The sequence below is a fragment of the Urocitellus parryii genome, chromosome 5 (assembly GCF_045843805.1).
Source record: "Urocitellus parryii isolate mUroPar1 chromosome 5, mUroPar1.hap1, whole genome shotgun sequence".
NCBI classification, from domain to species: domain Eukaryota; kingdom Metazoa; phylum Chordata; class Mammalia; order Rodentia; family Sciuridae; genus Urocitellus; species Urocitellus parryii.
The window spans coordinates 17,434,596-17,455,919 of record NC_135535.1 but is presented as its reverse complement, the minus strand read 5'-3'; the positions used below and the strand labels follow the sequence as shown (position 1 = coordinate 17,455,919).

Genomic DNA, 21,324 nt, shown 5'->3' with positions numbered 1-21,324 from the left:
GTGACAATTAAGTGAAATACAGAGTTTATAAATAAAAAACACAATGCCTGGTACAATTATTGTTGTTACCCTCATCATTTATTAAGAATGCACCATCACCACCAGTTAAGGGCAATTCTAGGGATCTTAAGAATCTTTTATTATTCTTTAATATATTTTTCTTCTAGTTGCCAATGGACCTTTATTTTATTTATTTATATGTAGTGCTGAGACTCAAACCCAGTGCCTCACACATGCTAGGCAAGTGCTCTACCACTGAGGTATAGCCCTAGACTGGGATCTTAGAATCTTAAGAAATTATAAGCATTGATAATAAAGGTATAACAAAAACCATTACTGAAATAGAGCAGCAATACTGGTGTATTTGAACAAAGCCAGGTCTCTTTTATGGTTTAGTAGACCAATAGGTATTGTTATGTAATTACTGAAAAAGTTTAAATGTGTTCATTATAGTGTATTTAAGAAGGCAAAGACAGTTTCATTAGGAAGATTCCTATCTAAAATGCTTAATGGTAAAAATGCTGATATGTGTTAATTTTTTTATATGGAAAACTCAGTCATTAAGAATAATTCATTTGCTTGAAGTTTCCATAGAACAGATTTTACTTTCAGGAGTCATCAAATCTTTAATCTACATGCTGACCTTTGTTAAAAAAAAATTGAACAGACTGTTAAACTCAATAGTTTTCATTTTCTTTCCCTTGTTACAGAAGTATTTATTTGTAATACTAACTACCAGAATAAAACTCCAAATCTTTTAAAAAGGCATAACTCTTGAAAAGAGATTAGGGAAGGCATTACATTTTTGAAGCAAGAATAAAGGCTTATAATAGAAATGAAGAATAAGATCAGACTTTTAGAAATTAAAAAGGTGGTTGAATATATTTAAAAATTGGATAGAGAATTTAAAATGTTGATTTTAAGCTGGGTATGGTGGCACATGCCCAAAGCCCCACCTTCACTGTAGGTTAAGGCAGGAGGATTGCTTGAATCTAGGAACTCATGGCCAGCCTTACATAGTGAAACCCTGTCTCAGTAAATAAATAAATAAAAATTTTCCCTTAAAATATATCCTTCCTTGCCAGGCTCAATGGCACGTGTATGTAATCTGGCCCAGGAGGCTGAGTTAGGAGGATTGTGAGTTCAAAACTAGCCTCAGCAATGGCAAGGCGCTTAGCAACTCAGTGAGACCCTGTCTCTAAATAAAATACAAAAAAATAGGACTGGAGGTTTGGCTCAGTGGTTGAGTGCCCCTGACAAGCAAGCAATCAAGCACTCAATCAATCAATCAAATCTCCCTTCATTTCCCCTTCAAAAATGGTCTGTTGCTGGGCACAGTGGTGCATGCCTGCAATCCTAGCTACTCTGAGGCAAGTGGATTGCAAGTTCAAGGTTAGCCTCAGCAACTTTAGGAGACTCTGTCTTAAAGAAGAAAAAGGGCTGGAGATGTGAAGCTCAGTATTGAGAGTGCCCTGAATTCAGTCCCCATTGCCACGAAAACAAAATCAAAAACTAATCTTTTGAGATGGAGATTAAGTGAAAATAAATTATTTTCTTAAAAATTTAGAGAATAAGTCTATATAGAAATTAATAATATAGTTTTAAAATGTTTTATATTTTGATAAACATCTTTTCAAAATCATTTTCTTGTAAATTAATTTGCTTGTTTTTTTACATGTATTTCTGTTCATTGAACATTGCTTGCTACAGTAAACTATTTTATTTCTTGTAGATCAGTGACACAGTAAACAGTACAAAAGTGGAGCATTCAGCCATGAGAGGAACTGCAATGAAAAACAAACAAGATTTCAAAGCAACAGATTCTAATGCCATTTTATATTCTTCTTTGGCATCTAATGCTTCTAATCATAATAGTTGTATGGTGGATATGCTAAGGAAAAATGAAGGTATAAAGTTGACATTTTGAATAAAACTAAACCTTTTTATAATATGGTAGGGAGTTTTAGAGTCATTGAAAAAGTAAATGTTATGTGGTTTAAACAATTTTCCTCAAAATATTTACCATATTGCACCTAGTTAGAGTAAGGTCAGAATACCAACTAGGCCCTTACCTGAATAGTAATGACTTGTTATGGGTATATGAAAGTTCTTGGATAACATTTGATGTTAGTGTTCAGTGTCATTATTCCTTTACTTATTTTATTTTCTTAGCCCTGAAATTATTTATTTTAGGCAGGGATTTTGTCCATTTTGTTCACTTGTATTTCTCCAGCACCTAGATCTGTGCTTGGTAAATATAGTAGTCACTTAGTAAATATTTGTTTGGCAAATAACTGGATTATCCTCAGAAAGTTAGCTCAGTTATAAGAACTATTGATTAGCCCATTGCATTCATGAGAGCTTATAACTTGGTGATAATTTTATTTGCATATGCTGATGCCATTTACATTAAGCATTTCTTCTGATTTCAGTACCTGAAATTATTTTATAAATCTCATTCTGATATATCTCTCACATAGAAATGTGATTATTTTTTAATTTGTAAAAAAAAAAACTTGAAAGCTGATATAAATCTAATTATTCTTCACTTACTCAAATTTAACAAGATGAATATTCCTTTTATCTCTGTTTATCTTTATAGGTCTATGTTAGATAAAGATATTCAAGGAAGATAATTTCCTGTAATTTGGATAAGTTTAAATAGTTTAATTTTTGGCAAGCGGTGAAACCAGATTTGTTGTGCGACAGTGCCTGGCACATTGTTTATACTCATATGTGTCATAGACTCCCCAGTTGACTTTTTCTCTGCAGTTTAGAGTAGCTGCTGAAGAGTGTTTCAGAAAGTGAAGGAGGAATATATTTCATTTTTAAATAAGCTTTCTAATCTTACCATAAGGAAGAAATAGGTAGGAAATGGTTAGGAGATTCGGTAGGGTTCTGTCAGAACTGGGAGGTACATAGAGACTAAAGCAGTATATGGGATGGAGTAGGGAAAATATATCATTGAAAAGACTTTTAGAAAGTTGTGTTTATTAAAATTGACAAGTGAGTGGATATGACAAATAAAAGTGAGTTGAATATAAAGTCGAACATCAGAATGGATAATGCTTCTCTTTGTCAAGGTAGAAAGTATCAGAGCAAGAACAGATTTGGGGAAAGGTTCAACTGTCTTTGAGGAACACGAGAAATATATTGGTGAAGATTTTAAATGGGAAATTGTATACTTAGATTTGGAGTCTAAGAGAGAGTCCTCAGCTGGAAATATACATTTAGAAGTTTAAAAAGTATCTAAAATATAAGTTCCACAAGAGCAAGGACCTTGTTAACTTGTTCACTATTAGATTCCCAGCCACTGGTACAGTGCCTGGAACATATATATTTGGGAAGTGAATGATTCATGATGGTTTTTAAAGCACAGGGAAAATATGCAAAGGGAGGGGGAAAAGGCAGCTGAGCAACATGAGAATATAAGGCATCATTTGAAGAAGAAAAACTAACTGAAGAGGTTGAGAAGCTGGGGTGCTTAGAGGGGTAGGAAAAGACAAAATACTGGTATGTGCCTTTTCTTCAGACATCACAGTTTGTGCCTTTTTGTGTATGAATGTCTCTATCATATGAGAGAGCTCATGGGGCATGAATCCTGCCTGCTTTGCAAATAAGCACAATGTCTGATAGATTACAGACCTTTAGTATTGTAGAATGAATGAATGAGCCATAGAAATATATTTTCAAACGAATATATGTTCAGCATTGTTAACACTACAGAAAGATCAAGTAAATGAATACTGAAAAGTATTCCATAGCAATCATTGACATTTGCCAAAACCGTTTCATTAGAGTAGTATGCTAGAAACCAAAATTTAGGAAGATCAAGGATATGGAAATTGCTCTGAAGAAAACTAGTGAGGGGAAATAAAAACAGGAGGGGACTCTGGGTGAAGGAAGATGTGGGTTTGCTTGCTTGAGAGACTTAATGATGTTTATGTAATGAGAACTAAAATCTAAAGAAGAATCTAAAAGTCCTGAAAAGACAGGAATGATTGATGAACAAAGGTCCCAAGATATGAGGGAAGACAGAGAAGTCAGGGAGGATGGGCACCATTTCTAGTTTGATGCAGGAGAAGACAATAAATTGATGGAATCCATGCCTGATGACTTGAATTTTTTTATAACACAAGAGGCAAAACCATTTGATCTATGGTTTAATAGGGAGTTCAAGAACAGTGGTTTAGTGTTTAGATTGGAAGAGGAAGCTATGAAGTTGAACATCCACTATAGATAGAATGCATTTTATGCCTTACGGCCAAAACATACTGATGCCATTTGCAGGCTCATGTTTATGATTTTAAAATTGAAAGTACCAGAAAACATGATAAAAACAGTATGACATAGTTATTTCCAGGTACTGTACTAATAATAGATCTTTTCTCTTTAAACTTAGGTCCTCACACTTCAGCAAATGTAGGTGTACTAAGTAGTTGCCTGGACTTAAGAACAGTAACCCCTGAAACTTCGGTGTCCAGTACTGTTTCCAGCGCACAAACTATGGTAACCCAGCAGACCATTAAAACTGAATCATCCAGTACAAATGGGGCAGTTGTTAAAGATGAAACTTCACTAACAACATTCAGTACCAAATCTGAAGGTTTGAAATGTGTTTCACATACTGTATTTTGAACCATTTAATGTATATAAATTCATCAGATTTCTTTGTCTTAAATGAGAATTGCATTTCATCTTGAATTGAATCATGTAAGCAGATAAAGCATTTCAGTTAAGTATGTTATATAAAATAATCTTTGCTGCCTTACATAAAATATTTAGATCAACACACACTGAGATATAATCAGAATATATTTTCCCTACTGTGATTAAATCCAGCAAGCCTTTTTCCATATAAAAAATTAGTTGTAGAACATGGATTAACAGTTCTTCCAGCTTGATTAATTTCTAATTTTATAAATTCTTATTCTTATTTATCTTTGGTATACATTCTATGGAGTTCCAGCTAGTTATCAAACTCGTAAGAATGAACTATATGAATTAATTTGAATGCAAGTTCATATTTCTGGGCTGGGGTTGTAGCTTAATGGTAGAGCACTTGCCTCACATGTATGAAGCACTGGGTTCGCTCCTCAGCATCACATAAAATAAATAAATAAAATAAAAGTATTGTGTCCATCTACAACTAAAATTTTACAAAAATAAATAAAAAAGAGTTCATATTTCTAATTACCATGATTTTCTCCCTCTCCTTTTTTCCCCAGTTTTTAAAATTGAAAAATACACATAACAAAATTTACCATCTTTACCATTTTTAACTGTACAGTCCTATGGTATAAATTATAAATTATGCCTACTTATAAATTATATTTTCATGTGTCCAAGTAATTATATAAATCTTAATTGATTAATTGTTTAATTTTTAGTTGATGAAACATGTGCTCTGCCTGCAACTAAGATTAGCCGAGTAGAGATGCATGCTGTACCCATGCCATTTGCTGTAAGTAAATTACTTGGTGACAATGCATGTTTTCAAATGATTATTGTTGCTTTTTAAATGCTGAGCAACTTCTAAGTAAATTCATGAAAAGGTCCTTATGTCTTAGTAATGAATTGATAATAAATTTAGAAATAAGTTGTTGAATAGGATAATGTTCCTAATGTTTAATGGAAAAAGCTTGCTAAAATGATAATACATATGCTGTGGTCTCAATTTTAATAAAAAACACACATAATACATAAGTTCACACTCTCACATGTACCTACACACATGCACACTAAAATGCTACAAGATTCTATTTGTGGGGCCACCACGGATTATTTTTACTTTCTTCTCTTTATGCTTTCTATATTTTTCTGTAAAGAAACATTACTTTTTAAATCAGAAATACGTGTGTGTTTACACACATATGTATATGTGGTGTGATATGTAAATTACATTAATGGTTTAACGATAGGTATGTTATGGAACAAAAAGTACTTGGCTATATTTCTAGGAGCACAATAGAATACTGCAGTGTTGGATTGACATACACGTAGGACAACCCAGTAATCCCTGGCAAAGGCCAAAGTTAATCTGCATGGCACCAAACTTAAAATTCTAGGAAAGTGCCTCACAAATACACCAAGGTTGTCTTAATTAGATATGTATATAAGGATAATACATATATGCATATATATTTTTTAGTTTTTTTATGATGAGTCATTTCAGCTTTATTGTTGTCAGCAAGAGGTTTTTTTGTTGTTGTTGTTGTTGTTTTAAATAAGATTTACCTTTTGGAATCTTCTAAGAATTGTGTGTAGTTTTCATTTGCTTTCAAATTTTTGGATTGCGACCATATATTTACCTTAATCAGCTTTCATATTTCCAGAATGTTAAGTCCTAGTGTTCTTAGATTCTTTTCAAGAAAGGATTGTTAAAATGAACTTTCTTCTTTTGAATCTGTTTTGCAATGCATCAGCCAGAATTGTACTGGTTATTTCAGCTGGAGCCAGTTGTTTTATAAAGTTGTTGAAGAGAATTTTTACAACTTTAAAAAATGAAGACAAGTTTAAAGCTATTCCTTTTTTCTCTAACCTTAAAGATTCTTCTAGTTAGTTCACTTTGTCATGTGTGATAGCCTAAATAACAAAAAATGTGAATGATAAGCATGTACCTCTGCTGTTATATATTTAAGACAGAAATAAATAACTGAAGTGCACATTTGTTTTGAGCTTCTGGAAACAGTGTCTCATTTATAAGAAGATGGCTTAAAAAGGTTAGTTCCAGGGATAAGTATAATTCACTTACCACTAAAAGTAGCTTAAGGTAGAGGAAATTTATTTGTTTTTAAAGCAGGGTAAAACATTTAAAACTGTTAAATCTCCTTCTCTGTAGTGTATACTAAAATGTATTCAAATCGCATTTTAGTTTTGAACATTTTTTCTCCTTTTAGGTTTGGAGAATCACAGGTATTTCAAGTGCAAAGATCACTGAATTTTTGCTAGTTGTTTTGAATCTAGTAAAAAGCCAGCTTGGAATGAATTTTTCTTTATTTGCTCCCCTTGGAGCAAAGTGTAATGTTTCACTAGCGGGATTACATTTTTCGGAGAGGGTCTCTGAAATGACAATGTTGTATAAAACAGCTGGAATTTTAACATGTCACTGATTGTGAAGCATGCTAACTCTAGCCAGGTTGATAGTACAGAGCTACTGAGTTTGAGAATGCCTGTCACTCCTGTGTTTTAATTGGTGTCCCCTTTTCACTGTCAGTTGACCTAATCTGTTAAGACTTTATTTACTTATAAGCTATTAATGTTGTGGTGTTTACCCATATACCTACTTGTATTTGTAGATCACTGCATGGATTTATTAAATCTTGAACTTTCTTATATGCTCAGTAAGAATCTTCATAAATCTTTCTTTCTCTAACATTAGAAAGAGTCTCCTTCAAATCCAGTGGCCACAGTGAAAGCAGGAGAACGACAGTGGTGTGATGTGGGAATTTTTAAAAATAATACAGCTTTGGTGAACCAGTTTTATTTGCTGCCAAAAGGGAAGCAAAACATCTCCAAGGTAACTTGATATATTTTCTTATAAACCTTGAGAGTGAGATTATTTTTATGAATCTTATTCATGTCACTATAATTTAGTGTTGTGTATACTTAGTCATCTTGTATTCTTTGTTAAGGCTCTTTTTTTTCTTTTCTTTTCTTTTTTTTTTTTTTGGTACTGCGGATTGAACTCAGGGGCACTCAACTACTGAGCCATATCCCCAGCTCAATTTTGTATTTTATTTAGAGTCAGGGTCTCACTGAGTTGCTTAGTGCCTCACTTTTGCTGAGGCTGGCTTTGAACTCACAATCCTTCTGTCTCAACCTCCTGAGCTACTGGGATTACAGGCATGTGCCACCATGCCCAGTTTATTAAGGCTCTTTTAATAGAATATATAGCAAACATGTCATTTAAAAACTCTTTATCACTAAGCTGGACTTCACATCATAAAAAATCTATTCTGGCCAGCTAAAAAATGAGGATTATTTTGAAATGTCTCCCATTTTGTTACTCTCTATGTTTAGAGAATGGAATGTTGTCCCATTGATTCAGGAGGCTGAGGCAGGAGGTTTGCAAGTTTGAGGTCAGCCTAAACAATTTAGTGAGATGCTGTCTCAAAAGAAAAAATAAAAAGGACAGGGGTTATTGCTCAGTTGTAAAGCACTCCTGGGTTCAGTCTTTAAAAAAAAAAAAAAAGAGAGAGGGCTGGGGATATAGCTCAGTTGGTAGAGTGCTTGCTTCACATGAACAAGGCCCTGGGTCCAGTCCCCAGTACCACATGCACACACACACATACACACACACACACACAAAAAAAGAATCTTATTGATTTTTTTTTGTTCCTGATTTTACATTTTAAAAAGTGTAAAAGCCCCAATATGCTATTGAATGCTTTTCCATTGAGTCTGACCCCCTTATAGATACATTAATTGAAACATTATTAACCTTCTAAGAATTAATTAAATAGATAACAGTTCTAAAGAGTGTTGGACTAATTTTTTTTTAGATGGAGAATTTCTGAGAGGGGATTGTCAAGGAAATAGATATTTACTTTAAATTTTTAGATCTTCCCAAAAGGAGATAGTAAGTTTAAAAATCCGAAATCCTAAATGCTTAAAAGCCAGAACTTTTTTGAGTGTCAACATGCTGCCATAAGTGGAATAATCCATATCTTTCCTCATGTGACAAGCCACAATAAAAATGAAGGCATACTAACTTATCTTTAGGTGATTTGTATAAGGTATATGAAAGAACGAACAAGGCTTGTCGACGAACAGAGCAAACGCCCATTTATTGGGGAACAGCTCTGCATATTTATAGAGCCAGAGGTGGTTTGACAGTTGGCATGGGGTGCTTTTTGATTGGATCAGGTGAGCCAGCAGGGCTCACCATTGGACGGCTCTTCTTGGGGAATGGGGAAGTTAGTCTCTGGAGCCAGGGCAACTCCCAACAGTATACATGAAACATAAATAAATTTTGTGTTTAGCTTAGGTCTTATCCCTAAGAAATCTCATGTGTATGCTGATATTCCAGAACCTAAAAAAAACCCTGAGATCTGAAATGCTTCCTTTTTTTTTTTTTAAGATGGATACAATATCTTTATTTTATTTTATTTATTTTTATGTGGTGCTGAGGATCGAACCCAGTGCCTCACATGCGTGAAACAAGCACTCTACCGCTGAGCTATAACCCCAGCCCCACCCCCCCCTCAAATGCTTCTTGTACCAAGAATTTTGGATGAGGGATACCCATCCAAAATCCAAGTATATGATCACTTGTATCACATACAAGTGATACCCAACTTGTATATCATTTACTATATATATTACTTATATTTGAATTTCTCTAATATTACTCTTGATGTCCCTCTTTTTCACAATGAATTTTTCCAATATTGACAAGAATAAATTCTGGTTAATAATTTGTTAGTATTATGCTTAATGAAATTTCTGGCTGCAGTTGACTGTTATATATAAGGATATATCCATATAAGGGCCGATTAGCTGCTTGATTTTTCCTAAAAGAAGTAAAGAGCATAGTGAGGCATGGTGACACACATCTGTAATCCTGGCAGCTCAGGAGACTGAGGCAGGAAGATCACAAGTTCAAAGCCAGCCTCAGCAACTTACTGAGGCCCTGTCTCAAAAAATAAAAAAAGGGCTGGGGAAGTAGTTCAGTGATTGAGCGCCCCTAAATTCAATCACTGGTATAAAAAAAAAGAAAGAAAATAAGTGAAATAACATAAAATTTAGAGCCAGGAACTTGGTTTTGACTCACTAGCTCCAGCACTCAGCAGTATGAACTAGGGCAGGTCACTTATTTAACCTCTTGAGACTCAGCTTCCTCATCTATGATACATTGGCAGCCCTGGCCCACAGGGAGATTGTGAGGGTTTAAGGATAATGTATAAAAGTTGAAAGTAATAAATGTTAAGATTTAACTTCTTAGAATATGTAATCTAATTATTTAACATTTATTCAGTGTCCTGGATATAAATTTTTAAAATTCACTATACTCTGTGTTGATCTCTCCTTTTCTATCAAACTTGCTTGCCTGTCTCTAAGAGTGTTGTTCTTTATTTTTGGTACTGGGGATTGAACTCAGGGGCATTCAACCACTGAGCCACATGCCCAACCCTGTTTTTTTTTCTTAATATTTTTTAGTTGTGGATGGACACAATAACTTTATTTGTTTATTTTTATGTGGTGCTGGGTATTGAACCCAGTGCCTCACGCATGCTAGGCAAGTGCTCTAACACTGAGCCACAACCCCAGCCTCCCAGCCCTATTTTGTATTTTATTTAGAGACAGGTTCTCACCCAGTTGCTTTTAGTGCCTCGCTTTTTGCTGAGGCTGGCTTTGAACTTGTGATCCTCCTGCCTCTAACATCTGGAGCCACTGGGATTACAGGTGTGTGCCTGGCTCTAAGGGTATTGTTCTTGGGAAGACTATTATTAAACAGTAAACCTGAGATTCTGCTCCAAATTAAATTTGCATGGAGGTAGGATAATTGTTACTTTGTTTTTATAAAATGGTTGGTAATTTTTTTTTCTACCTTCATACATTTTATGTGCAGAATACCCTTACTGGAAAAATACTTATTCTGATTAATAATCACTGATTAATGGGCTTATTAGTTGCTTCTGTATTAGAAGGTTTATTGCTTAGAGTGAGAGAAATAAATGTGAATTGGAACTTTAAGAGTTTTATTGTTCAGTGAAGATTAAATAATTAAAAAATTTAAATAATAAATCAATTGTTGCTTGTTTTTTTTTTTTCTTTTGTATATATTACATTTTAGGTAGGAAATGCAGATGTACCTGACTACAGTTTACTTAAGAAACAAGATCTTGTTCCAGGCACTGGATACAGATTTAGGGTTGCTGCAATCAATGGTTGTGGAATAGGCCCTTTCAGCAAAATCAGTGAATTTAAAACTTGTATTCCTGGTTTTCCTGGAGCCCCTTCAGCAGTCAGAATTTCAAAGGTAAGATGTCAAGTCAAGACTTGTTGGTGATATTATTTGAAACTTCTTATATTAAGTAAACTCTTTAGAAATTTTTGCTAGGATCTAATGAAATCAGAGATATCTAAAAGAGGTGGATTAAAAGTTTAAAAAATATTCTTTGCTAATCACTCATGGTATTTTAATTACCAAAATCTCAAGCAGAATTATAAACATCCAAATCATAGAGAAGCAGGGAAATCTGCTTTGTTATGTATCCCAAAGTTCATGCTGGAGAATTTTAATAGAACATATGAAATTGGATTGTATTTTATTGTAAGTCATTCTCTTCCTTAGGGAAGAAAAGATCTGCATTAGAGAAAAATCCTCTTTTTAGGGTATAACAGGCAGATATTTAAAGCTTGTTATATTTGTTAAAAGTGGGCATGAATTAAACATTGTAGATCCCACTAAGGTAGTTTTTCAAAAGTCAGCAATATGAGACCTAACATCTAATGCAATTACTTTAGCAAAAAGAAGCATTTTGTGTTCTAAAGATAGACTTAACATAATAAATACTAAAAGAGAAAACTTGAGAACCTTTACCTGCTCCCCCCCCACTCTTTTTTTTTTTTTTTAGAATGTTGAAGGTATCCACCTTTCCTGGGAGCCTCCAACTTCACCTTCTGGAAATATTTTGGAATATTCAGCCTACTTGGCTATCCGCACAGCACAGATACAAGATAATCCAAGCCAGCTTGTGTTCATGAGGATTTATTGTGGTCTTAAAACATCATGTATAGTAACTGCTGGGCAACTTGCAAATGCACATATTGATTATACATCCAGGCCTGCCATTGTGTTCAGGATATCAGCAAAGAATGAAAAGGGATATGGACCAGCTACACAAGTTCGATGGCTTCAAGGTAACAATAAAAAAGCATCTTTAAATTGAATTTTTTTCTTTTTTTTTAAACTGAAGCTGTTGTGATGATAATTATTTATTAGTAACTGGTTATGAAGATTTGTCATTTAAAAGACTGTATTTCTAGCAGTTATGAATTTGAGTTTGTAAGTTGTTCTTAAAATGTATTTGCTCAATTCTAGATCCAAATAAAAATAGAAAAGAAGCAAAGACTCTCTGAAAATTAGTATATGGATTCTTCCTTACACATATAGCTCTTTTACAAAGAAAAATAGTAAAATTAAGATAAAAGTTAGAAGGCTTTAATACCCCAATACCTTTTTTAAAGGCTATGTAACTCAGTCATCCTAGAATTATTGAGATGATTCTAGTAACTGACTGGTGTACACTTCACTGTCTTACTTAGTAAGTGTTCGCTGCATTGTAAATGACCTATCATTGAATACTTCCTCTAACTTTATTGTCTATGAGCGGTGATCCTCCAACAGCTATCTTCTATGGATAATATTTGTGATACTAATGTTAGTAGTCATTTGATTCTTTTAATCATAGTTAGCACAGAGCTTAAAAAATTTTAAAGAGAGAGAAAGGCAAGTTCAGAAACTGCTTTTGAATTTCTATTTTTCAAAATCATGGTAAGATTAAAAAAAAATAATGGGTATTCTTGATTCATACCAGGCCAATGTATTTGAATATACATTTGGTTAAAGCACTTAATTTAGCTGGCCCTTAATTACAGATGAGAGAATTAAAAGAATTTGCCTTCAAGGCCCCTTTCAGCACTAAAATTTTGTATTTTCATCAGATGTAGAGTATGTCCCTGAACATTGAACATGTTCATGTGTCTTAATGGTTTTACCTTTGCTTTTTCTGAAATTAAAAGCTTCATAATTTAAAATTCAAAATTAAAGTGTATGTCCTCCTACTGCAGAAGAAAGAAGCACCTTAATGGGACACAAGTTTTGAAATAGTGTTTTAAACGTTTGTAAGATTTTTGTAAATGCTCTAGATGTTTTATTTTTGCATCATTTTTACCTCAAAATTGTATAAACTTTTTTACAATGAAAATATAAGCATTAGACAGCTAACTCAGGTTCTTTACAACCTTAAAGATGCAGATGAACATTATGAACACTCTGCTACAGGTAACTTGTTTTAAATATTTTAGGAATTTCATGGTTCCACTGCCTATTCAAATCTGGAATGAATATATACAGAGCAATAATTGCAGAAAAGATATTTCTCACTAAGAGCTACAATAACTGTAAGGGCACCGGTCTATCTTTTTACTACCACATAACCTTATGCCAGTTTAGGTTGACTGAGTAGCAATGTCCTCACACTTTGTGTATAATATCCCCAGCAAAGATAGATTTAATTGTGCAGAATTGATATATATGCGTGTTCCAGTTACTAATTTAAAGTGTATAGAATATTTTAATATATAATTTTTGTAAAGAACTGGGATTTTTATACTACAGTATTTGTAATTAATGTGTCTCACTAAGTTTCTTTTGAAGAAAATATGCAAATTGTTAGACACATAATGAGTGGTTTCTGAACTCTAAAGATAAAATAAATGCACTACTATAGTGTTGTTAGAATACCTTTTTTTTGTGGCTATATGAATCCTGATTCTTTAAATGTGTACTTTATAATGTTTACAAGGAGCTTCTCTGGTTTGTTGTCCCAGCAGTTTCCTTGGCGAGAGCTTCATTCTGCATTTGTTTAATTCATATGCTTTGCTTTTGGCATATATTTGCTTTTTGCACTAGTAGAATTTTAACTTACCTCATTATCATGTTTGTAATCATTGTATAGCTTCCATAACATGTCTGATATAGGCTAAAGAAATACTTAACCAAAGTTAAAATGAAAATAAATGGTAAGCAATTTTGCACATATTAAGTGCTAGGATTTGTTGTGTATGTGTGTGTGCTTAGTTATAAAAATAATAAGAATGGAAAGTTTAATAGTAAGTATATGTCTTAAACCCAATTATTTTAATTATCTATTTGCTTTATTAGAAAAACTTTGGCTTTTAACCCATTATTATTTGCATTAACAATTTCCATCTTGAAATGCTTCTCTTAATGACAAGGAATAAGTTGATTTAAAGCAAATAGTAGAATATTTGCTTTAAGTGTACATGTTAATATCAACTTGGTATTTAATTTTCTTTACTTTGCTGAAATGCCTCTATTGTGTTAGACCAGGAGGTGAATACAAACCTGTGGTTCTAACATATGACTTACTTCTTAGAAGGAAGGGCAGCCTTTTCATACCAAGGGATTTGTTAAAATAATGAATCTTTTTATTTTGAGAATTAGCCCAGTTTTGTTTGTTTTTTTTAATTTGACATTAGTATACTGAGCACCAGTCAAGTTTATCTTTCTGATAAGGGATTGGTGACTGAAAGATGCCATTAGAAAATCTCTAATGGCTTTTAATATTAACAGTTAATAAGAGATAGCTGTATGTTCATGAAAAGAATAAATTGGGCAAATAATGAGAGGAGTACATTTAGCTTCTTGTGATTTGCACATTTTTCTAAGTGAAGATCCCTTTGTATAACAGTGGCTGTATCATGCAGATATTTTTCTTTCTTTGCTTTTTTTTTTAAACCTTCAATGCTGGGGATGGAACCTAGGGCCTCACACATGCCAGGCAAACACTGAGCCACATCCCCATCCCTGGCAGATATGTTTTCATAAGATGAAATTACTTTCTTTACGCTTCCCAGTTGGGTAAACAACTCAGATGTAATGAGCTTTTGTGTCACAGTCCTCTTTCTGTACTCTGCAACTTTGGTTCCCATAAGTATCAATATTTTTGATGTTGCATGCTCTTACAATTATGTTTTCTAAAATATTGTATTGACTTTAGTTTAGTAAACTATTTTGGCAATTTAACCAGAAATAGGGTATATATAAACTCAATTTTATCTGCATTAAAAAATTGAAATAATCTAATCGCATGTATTATGTACCTCTGCCCCATAACTCAGTTGCACAAATATAATTATCTATGGGAGAGTGAAATTGTTGATTCATTATTTCAAAGTCTTATAGATTAGAAAAGATTCGTTCTGATTAGAGATATGGTCTATAGCTAAAGATACTTTTATTTTAAAAAATAACAGCACTTATGAACACCATTTGGATCATTGGATATGAAGAGATTATTAGTATTTAATAACTATTAGTATTGAAGTCTTCAGATCACAAATGAAGTAGTTGCAAAGTAGACCTGGTCTTTGACCACTTAAGGTGTAACTGTTGTATTTAAAACTGATTTAGGCAGTTTTATGTATCATGTACCAATGGTATGTAAAATAAAGCACCTTTTCTACTATAAACACTTACAAATGTTATTTATTTTTAAAATACATGAAAGAAAAATGAATGTTGGCAGAGTAGATCTTTAGAAATGTTTATGTCACGCCTTTGACTTAATATAGGCAGTCTCTAAATTAAGATGGACTGTGTCTAAAAGTTTGTTTTTAAGTTAGTGAACTGTGGTTGGGAGTCATTTTTTAATAGAAACATAAAATCTATTTGATCCTAATTGTAGCTTAACTAATAGGCTTGGAAGTTAAAAAAAAGTTAATCGTTGCAAAAAATAGCCTAACCTTGTTTTACCTGTTTACTCTTTTTTTTTTTTTTTTTTTTTTTTTTTTTTTGCTTTTCACACTTTTTAGTTCACAGCAGCAGGCTTCTGACCTGCTACCCTACTGAGATGGTTCTGGCAAAGGTCGGGAATAATCTCCCATTTCCAAATCTAGTGATCTCTTTCTTCCTACTTAATCTTGTCATCTGAGCACTCCTTGGCACTTCCATTTTCCACAGCTATGATGCCACATTCTGTCTTTTATGCACCTCCTCCTGTCTTCATCCACGTTTCCTTGGCCACCTGTCTGCATGCCTTGCCAGCCCGAGGAAGCCTTCAACACACTCCACCTCCTGGTAGATTTAACTGCCTTTTTTTGTGCTCCACTGTCCTTTGTCGTAGCATTTAAAAACTGTGCCTTTATTATCATTGTCTCCCTCCCTCTGCTATATGGTAGGTCTTTTTTTTCATACATTTACTTATATATGGACACAATACCTTTATTTTGTTTATTTTTAATGTGATGCTGAGGATCAAACTCAGTGCCTCACACGTGCTAGGCAAGCACTCTGCCACTGAGGTACAACCCCAGCCCTAGATGATAGGTTTTTAAGGCAGGGACTAGGTGTTTCTATCTCTTTCCTTTGGCCACTTAGCTGGTACTAAATATTTTAATGAATGAGTAAAGAAAATTGTTACCTTTATGCCTCTCCATATTCTCACTTCCCACTCTCAAGTCAGGGTCAAAATGGGAAAGAAACTTTGAAAGGAAAGAAATTTAGCAGGTGAGTCTCTAAAAGAAATTCAGACTTTTCAGCCTTGTCTTACCTATCCTACTCTTAGACTCCCAAGAGAAATTCTGGGATAAATAAAGAATTTAATAGAGATCTTAAGAGGAGGTCTTTGATCTGAAGAGACCTTAGCATTTAATGAGACTATAGACATTGGTAGATTTTTATTTTTCATACTGTATGATCAAAATGAGTTAAAAAAAATCTGTCAAAAGTCAAAAGTCTTTTCTGGCACAAGACAAAACTACCTATTTAAGCACAGGGACCTGGTGGAGGATACATACACACAAGGTTAACAACTGCTTCAGATTTTGTTATCTCAAGTCAGGTCCCTGTTGTCATCTTAAGCTTATAGGACAAAAGGATGTTATTCTCAGGAAAACAAGATGACATTGGCTTTCCTCCCTTCCAAGCCTCCCAGTTACCATTGAGAGCATCTATGCCTATATACATATATATTTTAAATTAATTAATTTATTTTAATTAGGTATATATGGCAGCAGAATGCATTTTGATTCATTTTACACAATTACAGCACAACTTTTCATTTCTCTGGTTGTACATGATGTAGCGTTGCACCATATGTGCACACATGTCAGATAGGGCACTAATCTCCAGGATATAGAAAGAACTCAGAAAACTTAACACCAAAAAAGCAACAATCCAATCAATAAATGGGCTAAGGAGCTAAACAGACACTTCTCAGAAGAAGATATACTTTCGATGAACAAATATGGGAAAAAATGTTCAGCATCTCTAGTAATTAGAGAAATGCAAATCATCTCACGCCAGTCAGAATGGCAGTTATCAAGAATATAGACAACAATAAATATTGGCAAGGATGTGGGGGAAAGGCACACACATACATTATTGGTGAGACTGCAAATTGGTGCAACCAACCTGGAAAGTAGTATGGAGATTCTTTGGAAAACTTGGAATGGAATCACCATTTGACCCAGTTATCCCTCTCCTTGGTCTATACCCAAAGGACTTAAAATCAGCATACTGTAGTAATGCAGCCACATCAATGTTTATAGCAGCTCAGTTCACAATATGCCTATATATTTTTGTACTCCAGAGCAAGACTTATTTTAATCATGCCTGGGAAAACATAAACTATAACATTCTGGGAGTGAAACAATAAATTCTATAGACTGAACAAAGAAAAGGCTATAAAAAGCTTAGGATGCAACTTTCTTGTTCAAATAGATTTCCATTTCTTCTCAGTGTCAATTTTCTTCTATCCTGCCCTCTATAGAACTAAATTAAGACAGTGTCCTCTTATGGGCCTATTAATCTCAGCAAGGATCATCTGAAACTGAGCATGAGATTATTTTATTATATATAAGATAAATTGAGTAAGGGGCTGCTACTTAAAGGTTGTCAAATTTAAAATCTGACTGCTACTTCTGCTAGTGCCTCAAATCAAATTCAGGATTGTGAAGCCCATGTTCTTGGATAGAGAGAAGGCTAGGGAGTCATAGGTATGAGGCTAGAAGGGCTTAACAGGAGTATTCCTTATATGCTGAGTTTACTTTGCTGGTTCAATAGTCCTTTAAAAAGTTTCTGGAGGACTGGGGATATAATTCAGTTGGTAGAGTGCTTGCCTTGCATGCATAAGGCCCTGGGTTCAATCCCCAACACCACCAAAACAAAACAAAACAAAACAAAAGTGTTTCTGGAGATGTTAGGTGTTTACATATAACCTCCTAAGATAAAAGTACAGAATGTAGGAATTGGTAGCATAGTGATATGGAAGCTAAAACAGAAGTGGACCCACTCTCTTATGTTCTTACCACCTAGAGACAAGAAGTGAAAGGCTGTATCATTCCTAAGCATGAGGAAGGCAAGGATTGGGGTTGTGGCTCAGTGGTAGAGTGCTTGCCTAGCACATGTGAGGCCCTGGGTTCTATTCTCAGCACCACATAAAAAGATAAATAAATAAAATATTGTGTCCCTCTACAGCTTATATATATACATACACACACATACATATATATATATATATATATATATATATAAAAAATTGAGGAAGGCACAAGAAGAGTCTTTTGTATTTGAGTACATACAGGTTCAAAATGAGAGGTAGCAGCAACTACCTTTCATTTCAGAGCAGCAACTCTGTCCATTAGGAAATTGTGGTCCAACAAATGTCCATCTCCAACCAAGAGAATTACCCATTCGTCCTTTATTTGAGGAAACAGAGTAGAATCTAAGAATTTAAGCATTTTCTCTTTCATAGTAGGAAGAGGACAAGAAGCTTCAGGCATAATACTATCCAGTAAAACAAAGACATCAGGTTAGAGTGTCTGAGCAGTTCTGAAGATCTAGCTACTTCAGCCAAATCCATTCTACTACCATTTGCAGTTTAGCACCCCCCCCCCCCCATGGCATTATCCATTCCAGCTTCAATATGATTCTAGGTCTTTTGGCTGCAGAGGAGGTTTTTTTTTTTTTTTTTTTCTTTTAAAATAGCTATATCTATGCCTGAAACTTTCTGGTGATTGGCAGCCCTGTGTTCAACCCAGCTAGGGAGTGTAGGCCTGGAGAATGCACTTTCTACTTCCCTACTTAGGCTGGCCACTTTCTCTGGGACTTAGTCTCTCCCTCATACAACTCCTTAAACCAAGATTATGTTTGCTTGCCCTACTTGGGTATGGGGGATGGATTAAATGTTTCAAGATCTATTTACTTTTTTAGAATTTCTGAATTAAATACTAGTTTGTAGCTAATCCCTTAAATAAGGAGAAATCATATCTTAAAGGTCTGCAAAATGGCACCAACAGTGATGATCTTGGCACAGAAACAATTGCAAAACTATTGGCTTTTTTTTTTTTTTTTTTTTTTTTGTGGTGGTGCTGGGGATTGAACCCAGGGCCTTATGCATTCGAGGCAAGCACTCTACCAGCTGATCTATATCCCCAGCCCATTTATGTGACCAGCATTTATGTGACCAGCAAGGAATCTGTTTTTAATGCTTCTGGAGGAAGTCAATACTGCCATATGCATTCCATATTGTTGTAATACTTACCACATGCATGCATTATTATGAGAATGTGCCAGAGGAAATTTGTACTTTTGAGAGTCCAGAGAAGGCAATTTATTTTGGCATTTGCATCACCTATCATTTCATTATCTGCTTTATTTTACATAATGATATAATAAATATGATTAATTATACCAAGTGAACAAAGATCAGTTAGCCAGAGACACGCCAGTGATTGAGGCAACTTGGAAGAGCAACACTGCAGTACTGTGATCTCATTGGATTTTGAACTTGTGGGAATCTAGTTAAGTTCTGTAAATAAAAATCTATCCTGTTTCTTTTTTCATATTATCAATTACTTTTCTATAATTGTTATTGGTTGATTGCATAGCAAAGCAAGGACCGAAGTATCAGATATTTCATCTTTGCTGATGAAAATATGTATTGAATGATCTTGTAACTTTTTTCCTTAAAAAATGTTGTGAAATAACACTAAAGTATTCAACCGTGTATGTATGGTTTAAAGATAAAATGATCACACATGTATCAACTTCCAGCTTAAGAATGTGCACATTCTCAGCTACCTACTCATTTGTCCTCCCTCCATTCGCACCACATGAGGTAAATGTTCTTCTGTTATTTTTGGTTGATAATTCTCATGTTTTTATTTGTGGCTCTATCATCTATGTATGTATTCCTAATAAAATGTTGTTTAGATTTACCTGTTTTTGAGCTTGTATGTAAATGGATTCATGCTGTATGTATTCTTCTGTGACTTTTTTCTAGCATTTTTTGAGACTTCCATCCATGTTTATTGCATGTAACTATTTCATGTTTTCACTGCTGTATAGCCACAATGACTATTTCACAATTTATCTGCTCTTCTATTTCTGAAGATTTGAAATTTTTACTATTATAGACAATGCTGCTGTGAACATTCTGCCCGATTACAATGTAAGTTCTGTGTGGCCTGGGGTCATGTCTGTTTTGTTCTGTACTGTTTTCTCAGTGTCTGGAACAATGCCTGGTACAGGGCACATGCTCAATAAATATTTGAAGAATGAATAACTTCTTGTACCTGTCTCCTGTGCACATGTGCAAGAATTGCTTTTGGATGGTTTTTTCAAAGGGTGGTCCAGGGACCCCTAGGGTCCCTGAGACCCTTTCAGAGGGCCTCTGAGGACAAAGCTACTTTCATGTAATATTAATAAATTATTTGTCCTTTTCACTTTCATTTCTCACCAAGTTATCAAAAATTTTCCAGATGTTTGATAAAATCACTGCTTTGATAGCTGATCAAGTATATATTTGTTTATTTTGTGTTTTTAAAAGTCTTCATTTAAACTTCTTATGTGGCAAATATTAATAGATAGAACCCATATGAACAACAGCTTTTTGAGTTCCTTGATAATATTTTTGTTTTTGTTTTTTTGGGTCAGGGGATTGAACTCAAGGGCACTCGACCACTGAGCCACATCCCCAACCCTATTTTGTATTTTATGTAGAGCTGGGGTCTCACTAAGTTGTGTAGTGCCTCACTTTGTGCTGAGGCTGGCTTTGAACTTGAGATCCTCCTGCCTCAGCCACCCAACCTTCTGGGATTATAGGCAAGTGCCACTGCGCCTGGCTCCTTGATGATTTTTTAGAATGTAAAGATGCTTAAGACCAAACATTGGAGAACTGCTGCTCTAACAGAGTCAGCTTTACTTGGTCATGCTGAGTGGCTAAAGTATTTGTACTAGTTTTCACTCCCATGGCAATGGTTCAGGTTTCCCAGGGCTTCACAGCTCAGCAAACACATGGTCTTGATTGTCTTTAGTGTTTGCTAATTGGATGGCTACATGGTATCCTACTGTGGGTTTACTTTGCATTTCCCTAATCACTAATGAAATTGACTTTTCATATTCAGGTCCTCTTCTGTGAAACACTTATTCCTGTTTTTTGCCCCTTTTTCTGTTAGGTTGTGGCTCTCCCCCACCCCACATAGATTCATGATTTTATATATTTTGAATCCCAGTTTCTTGTCAGTTAAATGTGTTACACATATTTTCTCCCAATTCACATGTTTTCT

General features: G+C 34.3%; 1 protein-coding gene across 2 annotated transcripts in view; it reads left to right on the top strand.

Moving 5' to 3' along the window:
• Hcfc2 (host cell factor C2) overlaps positions 1–20,336 on the top strand; it is a 42,101-nt gene extending 21,765 nt beyond the window's left edge. The window contains exons 10-16 of one of the 2 annotated variants that reach the window (XM_077799323.1): positions 1,733–1,907; positions 4,403–4,606; positions 5,391–5,464; positions 7,382–7,519; positions 10,799–10,984; positions 11,583–11,868; positions 20,173–20,336. In XM_077799323.1, the coding sequence (XP_077655449.1) occupies positions 1,733–1,907; positions 4,403–4,606; positions 5,391–5,464; positions 7,382–7,519; positions 10,799–10,984; positions 11,583–11,868; positions 20,173–20,321 (1,212 nt within the window). In that variant the 3' untranslated portion in view covers positions 20,322–20,336. Of the gene's footprint in view, positions 1–1,732; positions 1,908–4,402; positions 4,607–5,390; positions 5,465–7,381; positions 7,520–10,798; positions 10,985–11,582; positions 11,869–15,567; positions 18,247–20,172 lie in introns of those variants that run through there. The other variant, XM_077799324.1, reaches the window with a different exon arrangement.
• Positions 20,337–21,324: the final 988 nt, after the last annotated feature.